The 9,783-nt window shown below is 41.5% G+C and overlaps 1 protein-coding gene across 1 annotated transcript in view; it reads left to right on the top strand.

Annotated features, from left to right (window-relative positions):
* Positions 1–280, top strand: part of LOC308310586 (histone H4-like) — a gene marked incomplete at both ends in the record, with an annotated part of 820 nt that extends 540 nt beyond the window's left edge. The window contains one exon of the mRNA XM_080756971.1: positions 1–280. This exon is cut by the window's left edge and continues 26 nt beyond it. Coding sequence (XP_080613097.1) covers positions 1–280 — 280 coding nt within the window.
* Between the last annotated feature and the right edge of the window lie 9,503 nt (positions 281–9,783).

Below are 9,783 nucleotides of genomic sequence, written 5' to 3'. Positions count from 1 at the left end.
CGGAAAAGGAGGCGCCAAGCGTCATCGCAAGGTGCTACGTGATAACATCCAGGGAATCACCAAGCCCGCTATCCGCCGTTTAGCTCGCCGTGGCGGAGTGAAGCGCATCTCCGGTCTGATCTACGAGGAGACCCGCGGTGTCCTCAAGGTGTTCCTGGAGAACGTGATCCGTGACGCCGTCACCTACACCGAGCACGCCAAGAGAAAGACCGTGACCGCCATGGATGTTGTCTATGCTCTGAAGAGACAAGGACGCACTCTGTACGGATTCGGAGGTTAATAACGCTGACTTGATCTACCAACAACCCAAAGGCTCTTTTAAGAGCCGCCCACACTTTCTCTACAGAGCAGATTCCATTATACAATTTCTTGAACCTTTTGAAGATTTGTACTTAACTACGGTAGTATATTACTGGTTTGCCCTGAAAAATAAATCCTGGGATTTTGCAATCAGAGTTTTTAGTAGCCTTTGACTAGTCTGAACAAACTGTTGTAGTGGAGCGTGCTTAAATAACTGGCACAAACTGAGACATGGGCCATAAAGCTAAAAATAGTCTGCATTTTTTTTTTTTGATGCCGTATACATTAATGACAATGTACTTTTATGAATACAGATGAGAGCTGTGCATCATAACAGCAACAACTATGACACAGGATCAAAGCAAAATACGGTATGCATTATCTTAAAGTATTATTATAGGTCCTCTTAGTATATTGGGTCCCTTATGTACTACTTTTGGCTGCTGTTGACGACACAATAGCACCCAGCTGCAGTCTCGCAGACGAGACGTGCTCCGTGAGGGGACTGTGCTCTGTGAGGGCGGTGATCCGTGAGGGACCGGAAACTTAACTTTGGTCCATTATTTCTCCACTTTAATAATACCAATTGGTATTGTGTTTTACATCATTTTAATCGTTGATTAGTCACCTTTACAACGAGGTACAGCTTGTCATGACCACGCGTCCGTGGAATGAGCAACATTGCTAAACGTCTCCACTTTAATATTACCAATTGTGTGTGTGTGTGTGTGTGTGTGTGTGTGTGTGTATATATATATATATATATAGTATTATGGCTGTCAAACGATTACATTTAAAAAAAAAATACATTACATTTCTTAAAAATGTATTAGTCATGATCAATGATGTCCAAAATATGCCATATTTTTATGGAGACTATATTGTTGTGGGAATAGAAAGATAAATAACAGTAGACCATCTTGCCAATCAGACTATACCAGTAAGACGCCGTGAGGGCGAGAAGTGAGGTCACGTGCACACATCTGCCTGGGTGACGGCAGACTACTGGGCGAGCGCTGCAGGTGCTTTGGCATGGGGGGGTCAGATCAACATATGGAATTAATTCTGTACTGGCATTGGAGCGTGTCTTGAGTGTACAGGGTTTGATGAGGTCAGATCAACATATGTAATGTCAGAACAGGTCAGCTCCATATATGGAGATCGAAGGGTGGCAGCGGGGGCAGTGTCTTGAGTGTACAGGGTTTGATGAGGGCCCAGGTAGGGCCGGGCCTTCATTTTTGGGCCTGAGAACTCTACTAATAACGTTGGGTCTAGAGTTTGAATGGACAGGTATCAGTCAAAAAGGAAACATCGAAGAGGAACATATGGAATGTCAGAACAGGTCAGCTCCATATATGGAGACCTATGGGTTTGAGGAGATGTAGAGTTGCTGGCCGGCTCAGCTCCATATATGGAGATATAGGTGATGATCCAGTCTTTTCCATGTATGGCTATCCAGGGTTTGATTAGGTCAGTGTCGTGATCTTATATCATATATGGAAACGGCCATATATGGTGGCGTGACGTGTCACGAGGCATGATGTCATGAGGCGTGACAATATATGGAGGCATTACACGAGGCGTGACATGACACACTTACTGACTGACTGACGGGAAATGCAGGTTTTCATAGTAAACAGTGGCCTACAGTCGCAACACATTCTTAAGAACTTTGTCCCCCAATGCATATGGTGTCTGTGGTCTATGGTCTGGACAAGTATCACTTGTATCATACGGGGTTATAGCAACTTATGACATTACTTAAATGCCTTGATATCATGTCATATTCGACCATACAGGCCTAGCCTATTGCATATAATTGTATTATTGTTAGATTTGCATTTCTTTAAATATGCTCACTTGTCAACTAATAAGCTTTCAATGAAACTATTACCTACAACAAACTACATCAAACTTTTCCAAACCGAGCACGTAATTATGATTAAGCACAGCTGGTACTATACACGCGGCATTTAACCCTCTAAGACCCAGCGTTGCTTTTTAGCAACAATTTTATTAATTACTAAATTAATTACTAATTAATTTATTTCTGTTCTTGCAATGCCATTTCAATGGCATTAGTCATGATATTTGCATATAAACACCCCCCACAGAGGCTGAAATTCACACAAATAAAAAATGTTTTGAACATTTTTTAACCTAAGACTTTTGACCTTTACCCTAATAAAAGTAGGTAAAATAATTGTAATATGTTTTTTTGTGATCATTAGTCTAGAACATGTTTTATTCCGCCCGCGGACAGCAGCCAGCAGATCTCAGCCCCAGCAGCACCCGAGGAGAGGAAGAGACCAGCGGACAAAGAACCGGCACCTGAAAGGCAGCAACAGCGCACGAAGGCCACCACCAGCGGGCAGAAAAAGCCAGCGAGCAAGCCCTCAGCAACGCCGAGGAAAAAGCCACCGAGCGCAGCTCCAGCGGAGGAAGCATCGACACCGCAGACGGACGCAGCGGCTGCTGTGCCAACAACATGCAGCTTCCCCCTGCCGACGCGCAGCCATCAGATCAGGACATGGAGAGTGCTACGCAGGTCAGTCTTCCCAGCTATCAAGTGCCAAATTATGCAGACACAGAGGACAGAATAAGTGACATTTTGCGGGATTTAGAGACTAACGAAGGTCAAACAGCTCTCGAAGATGCGATTGACATTTTGTGCGGATCACAGTCCGAGGAGCGGGGTCCTGTATCCACCTTATTGGTGTCCACAGAGAACTTCCCTCCCTTACAAGGCAAGCGAGACAGACAGTCTCCTGAATTACATAAGAATGGGAAAAAATCCAAAAGCCAGGGATCGAAAAAGCCCTTTAAAACCTGATGATGAAATATGTAGGCCCACTACTCGCCATAATGATGTTTAATATTGCCACAATCAATGTAAGGGGAATACAGCAAGAAAGTACTAGACAGGAGAAACTTAACCCCTGGACTACTAAACCCGGAATAAACGGAATTAATCGAAAAATATAAACATGCCATATCCGGAATAAACGGAATTTATTGACTGTTATTTATTGGGGCTTCAAATGAGAAAAAATGAGCATTTTTTCGCTAATATCGCTAATGTTAGATGTAATCTACCAAAAAACGGCCGAAATCCGCGTGATGATCGTGCGCCATCGCGCACGCGCGCCGTCTCTATGTGCGTCGCTGTGAAAAATGTGGGGGGTTAATATGACTTAGTAATGAAAAATATGGAATTATCCTAGCCACGCCGAGAGTCACGGCAGTGGCTTGGGTCAAACTACTACCGGATGTTGATGATCATTTGAACCGGAAGTGACTCCCCTAGATTCCTCTATTTTTGTCAAAATCAGCATAATGGTGCATTCTCGCCATCTGGTGGCAATTCTGGAGAAGACACTAGGATCGTCAGTCTCATCAAAACGATATATTCAAACCATCAGATCTTTCTATTAATGTTAAAATGATGAATTAAAAATAAGCCAATTTGTTACCCAAACAAAAAAATTGGGGCTGGCAGTACTTAATATAATTAAAAATATTAAAGCTGATATTATTTTTGCACAAGAATTGCGGCTAAAAACACTGGCTGATGTAAATACTGTTAGAGAGTACTGGTCCCACGGGTGGTCGGAATTTTCAATTGGTGGTGACCACGTCGATGGAGTCGGTATTTTGTTTAACACAAAAAATGTAACTATTCAAAGGAAACGAGAAATAATACCAGGCCGACTTCTGGTCTTACACTGTATAGTACGGAAACAGAAAATGCGGCTTATTAATGTATATACAACCCCGCAGCGATGCGAAAAGATATGTCTTTTTAATAAGTTGAGAGAAGTTCTGTGTGGAGGTCAGTGTATAATTCTGGCCGGTGATTTTAACACTATAACAGATCTTAAAGATAGAATATCAACAACCGGTAGTAACACAGGCCTATATGATAGAGCGAGTAAAGTTTTGAAGGAAACCTGCGAAAGTCTAGAAATGAGAGATACTTTTAGGGTGCTGCACCCAGATGCAACTGGCTATACACGTTTTGACGCAAGGGTCAAGACGCGTATAGACAGAATTTATGTGTCAAAAGACATTAATGTGAACACATATAAAACTGAGGCTTGGGTTAATTCCGACCACCTGGCAGTGAGAGCTACTATTAGCTTTCACGCCAGACCCAGAGTAAACAACTGGAAACTAAACATCAATTGCTTAAAAAATCTAGAGTTAATACAGAATGTTAAAAATGAGATAAGTAGAGTGAAGGATTTAAGAGTTCTTACTGAATCAAATGTCGAATTATGGGAAGAGATGAAGAGATGCGTAAAAAGGCAACTCATTTTAAAATGTAAATATTTAAATATGGAACGGAATAAAGAGTATAATAAACTAATGCAACTATATGTTGAACTCAAATGTAAAAGTAGCCCACTATCAGAACATGATGAAAAGAAATTAGACGACATTACTAGCACTTTGAAGATTTTTAATAATGATTATTTTAATGCAGCTAAAGTACAAGCAGGCTTCGATATGGACGAACCAGCAAACATACGAAAAGTTATAGAGAAATATAAAGAGAGACAGGAGTTTAACTGTATAAATGCACTGACAAATAAACATGGTCAAATTGTAAATGATGATAATGGAATAATGGAATTGATTGTGGAACATTTTAAGGAAATGTATTGTGGTGATGGTACTTTGTTGGATGCAGAGGCCTTTTTATCAGAGGTGAAAAAAATAGATGGAGTGCACTTTGACACACTCCTGGGTGATTTCACAAGCGAGGAAGTAAAAAAAGCAATTTCTTTGTTAAACCGAGGGAAGTCTCCCGGCCCGGATGGCCTACCCTCCGAATATTATCAGGTCTTTGCTAACGAACTTGCTGATATTTTGGCCTCTGCATTTAATGACGGGTGTTTTAAGAAGTCAATGCATGACGGGTTTTATCAGGGTACCATCTCGATGATCTTTAAAAAAGGGGATGAAAAAGATATAAATAATTGGAGACAGATCACACTAACTAATATAGAATATAAGATACTCGCCAAAATCATAATGATAAGACTAAATACAGTATTAAACGAAATAATTGAAAAAGAACAGACATGCGCCGTTAAAGGACGTATGATGTGGGACAATTTAAATAGGATCAGAGAGATGATAAACTCACGTCATGAGCCTGGCTTTTTTATTGTTGGCTTTGACCAAAAGAGAGCTTTTGATTTTGTAAATAGAGAATATTTATGGGGTGTTTTAGATAAATATGGGTTTCCACAGGTATTTATAAAAATGGTTAAAATGTTGTATGCAAAATCTCAGGTGGCGGTAAAAGTAAATGGAAGGACGTCTAATTACATTGACATAAAGAAAGGGGTGAAACAGGGCTGTCCGCTGAGCGCAGCGCTCTACGTTCTGGCCATCAGCCCATTACTAAATAAAATAAAAAATGATAACCGAATACAAGGAGTTCGGATTAATAGAACGGCAGCCAAGGTGTCCGCATACGTGGACGATGTAACTGCCTTTATAAAATCGCAGAGAGAACTGGATTATGTCAGAGAACACTTCCACCTCTATGAGCAGGTCGCGGGGGCCAAGCTAAATGAGACCAAAACGGAATGTATTTGGATAGGAGAGGAGGATCGGAGGCCGGCCCTGCTCATGGAGGTGAAAGAGGAAATGAAAATACTTGGCATTTTCTTTGCTAATAGGGACTGTGCAAAAAATAATTGGGACAGAAAAGAAATGGAAATACATGCCGAAGTTGAAAAATGGAAAGTTAGGGACACTACTTATAAATCGAGAATTGAGATTGTAAAAACATTTATTTTGTCAAAGTTATTGTTCCTGGCCACCATTTTTCCGCCACCTGAGAAATGCATAACAAGAATTAATAGGATGTGTGTACGTTTGATTTGGGGAAACAACCGGGAGGTTGCCAAAAGGATTTTTATGTTTAAGAGTGTCAAAGAGGGAGGCCTTGGCGCAATGGACGTCGGCAGCAAAATAATGATTGCATTCTGTAAAAATGTGGCTAGGGGCATTCTGTGTGGAGCAGCTTGGGTAGGAGACCACAAAACATGGAGAAAACAGAGGGGCAGGGGCAGACTGTCACTGCCATACTATAAACTGGCATATGGGGACTTTACCACAAAACATAGCAATTTAAATATTAACTGGGGAACCCAATCAAATAAAATAATATATAATCTAATAAGTAATAAGATATATGGAGGTATGGTACTTTTTAAACACTGCTCCTTTGAAGAAAGTAAAAACCTAGTAAATAATTTTAACAGTGGCCTCGTCACTGGGAAGATGCAGGACGTTATGTGGTTAACTGCACACGGTAGACTTCCAACTAGAGCAGTGGTTAAATGGAGCTGCTTTGTAACCACAACGGAATGCCCCATGCCAGACTGTGCAGAACTAGAGACAATATGGCACTTACTCGTAGACTGCAAGAGATCAAAAGCAATCTGGAGCAAGATGTACGATTTAGGTGTGAAGGTGCCATGCCACAGAGACATTTTGTACGGTATCTTTAACTGCAGAAAAGAAGATTATGATATATTTTGGGTTTGTATTTGTGTGACAATTTTTAGGATCTGGACAACTCGGCGTAAAATGTCAATAGACCATGTAGTAATTGATGCAAACACTGTGGTTAAACATATTAAAACGGAACTTAAAAGGAAAAAAACAATGGATCTGAAGAGATTGCACACGCACCTAAACTGGTCCACCTTGGCACTGTAGCCTGTCTGGAACAGCCCAGACAATATAATCTTTGTAACGTGTATATATATATCTTTTCTGCCTTATCCTGATGCGAGGACTCCCTCTTGGACATTTTATATATTTATTAAATGTTTGTACTGAGTGTGTTGCTCTGGGGGTCTTGTTGCACGCCGGCTGATAGTCACACATGGCACCAAAGCATGGTGCTGTCTGCTGGCGGGCGGCGAGACCCTCAGAGCGGCACATACAGGCGCAGGCGCTTGGGCTTTAGGGGGTGATGCGGAGGGTACACATCGCATCAACGGATGGTACTGAGGCTGTTTTTGATGTATGTACTGATGATGTTTTATGTATTATGATGTATGTAATTTGATGTGATGATTTTATACATTGACAAGCAGCATGTATTTTTGTATGGATTTTCAAGTTTCGATATATATGACTTGTAACTTTGTGGAAATTTAATAAAATACTTTAAAAAGGAAAACCGGAGGAAAAACGGGAGGAAAGGCCAGGGCGAAGGCTAAGACCCGCTCATCCCGTGCCGGGCTCCAGTTCCCCGTGGGTCGTGTCCACAGGCTGCTGCGTAAAGGCAACTATGGCAAAAGAGTGGGCGCCGGAGCTCCAGTGTACCTCGCTGCGGTGCTCGAGTATCTGACCGCAGAGATCCTGGAGTTGGCTGGAAACGCTGCCCGCGACAACAAGAAGAGTCACCTCCAGCTGGCCGTCCGCAACGACGAGGAGCTCAACAAACTGCTGGGCGGAGTGACCATCGCTCAGGGCGGTGTGCTGCCCAACATCCAGGCTGTTCTGCTGCCCAAGAAGACCGAGAAAGCCGCTAAGAAATAAATCTGCTTCATTCGTTTAACAAAACCCACAAAGGCTCTTTTAAGAGCCAACCACTCTTTCCATGTAAAGGTTAATTTCCAATGTCTTGCACAAGCGCACATGCACGCACGCGCAACACCATGCGCGTGCACGACACGCACTTGCTGGTGTGCTTAACCCTCTAACACCCGCATTCATTTCTACTTGCAAAAAATATATTTCAACCTTACCACTATACTTTGTACTACTAGGACTAAGACTAAAAAAGAGTTTGAAAAATGTATAATAATGATATAATAAATTAATAATTTACATTTGGGGGATATCTTTCACAATAATGAATAAAACATGTTCTAGACATTCTAATGATCACAAAAAAAACATATTACAATTATTTTACCTACTTTTATTAGGGTAAAGGTCAAAAACATTTTTTATTTGTGTGAATTTCAGCCTCTGTGGGGGGTGTTTATATGCAAATATCATGACTAATGCCATTGAAATGGCATTGCAAGAACAGAAAAAAAAAAAAAAATTAGTAGGCCTAATTAATTAAAATAAAATTGTTGCTAAAAAGCAACGCTGGGTCTTAGAGGGTTAAATGCATTGTGTATAGTACCAGCTGTGCTTAATCATAATTACGTGCTCGGTTTGGAAAAGTTTTATGTAGTTTGTTGTAGGTAATAGTTTCATTGAAAGCTTATTAGTTGGCAAGTGAGCATATTTGAAGAAATGCAAATCTAACAATAATACAATTATATGCAATAGGCTAGGCCTGTATGGTCGAATATGACATGATATCAAGGCATTTAAGTAATGTAATAAGTTGCTATAACCCCGTATGATACAAGTGATACTTGTCCAGACCATAGACCACAGACACAGGACCATATGCATTGGGGGACAAAGTTCTTAACAATGTGTTGCGACTGTAGGCCACTGTTTACTATGAAAACCTGCATTTCCCGTCAGACAGTCAGTAAGTGTGTCATGTCACGCCTCCATATATTGTCACGCCTCATGACATCATGCCTCGTGACACGTCACGCCACCATATATGGCCGTTTCCATATATGATATAAGATCACAACACTGACCTAATCAAACCCTGGATAGCCATACATGGAAAAGACTGGATAATCACCTATATCTCCATATATGGAGCTGAGCCGGCCAGTCAACTCTACATCTGACCTCAAACCCTTAGGTCTCCATATATGGAGCTGACCTGTTCTGACATTCCATATGTTGATCCTTCCCCACCCGTCCTTCCTCTTCGATGTTTCCTTTTTGACTGATACCTGTCCATTCAAACTCTAGACCCAAAGTTATTAGTAGAGTTCTCAGGCCCAAAAATGAAGGCCCGGCCCTACCTGGGCCCTCATCAAACCCTGTACACTCAAGACACTGCCCCCGCTGCCACCCTTCAATCTCCATATATGGAGCTGACCTGTTCTGACATTACATATGTTGATCTGACCTCATCAAACCCTGTACACTCAAGACACGCTCCAATGCCAGTACAGAATTAATTCCATATGTTGATCTGACCCCCCCATGCCAAAGCACCAGCGCTCGCCCAGTAGTCTGCCGTCACCCAGGCAGATGTGTGCACGTGACCTCACTTCTCGCCCTCAGGGCGTCTTACTGGTATAGTCTGATTGGCAAGATGGTCTACTGTTATTTATCTTTCTATTCCCACAACAATATAGTCTCCAGAAAAATACGGCATATTTTGGACATCATTAATCATGACTAATACATTTTTAAGAAATGTAATGTATTTCTTTTTATGTAATCGTTTGACAGCCATAATACTACACACACACACAATTGGTAATATTAAAGTGGAGACGTTTAGCAATGTTGCTCATTCCACGGACGCGTGGTCATGACAAGCTGTACCTCGTTGTAAAGGTGACTAATCAACGA

This window comes from Protomyctophum bolini (genome assembly GCF_963924005.1).
Source record: "Protomyctophum bolini genome assembly, chromosome: 23".
In the NCBI taxonomy this organism is placed as follows: Eukaryota; Metazoa; Chordata; class Actinopteri; order Myctophiformes; family Myctophidae; genus Protomyctophum; species Protomyctophum bolini.
The sequence above is the reverse complement of the archived record's forward strand: the minus strand, read 5'-3'. Positions and strand labels throughout refer to the sequence as shown.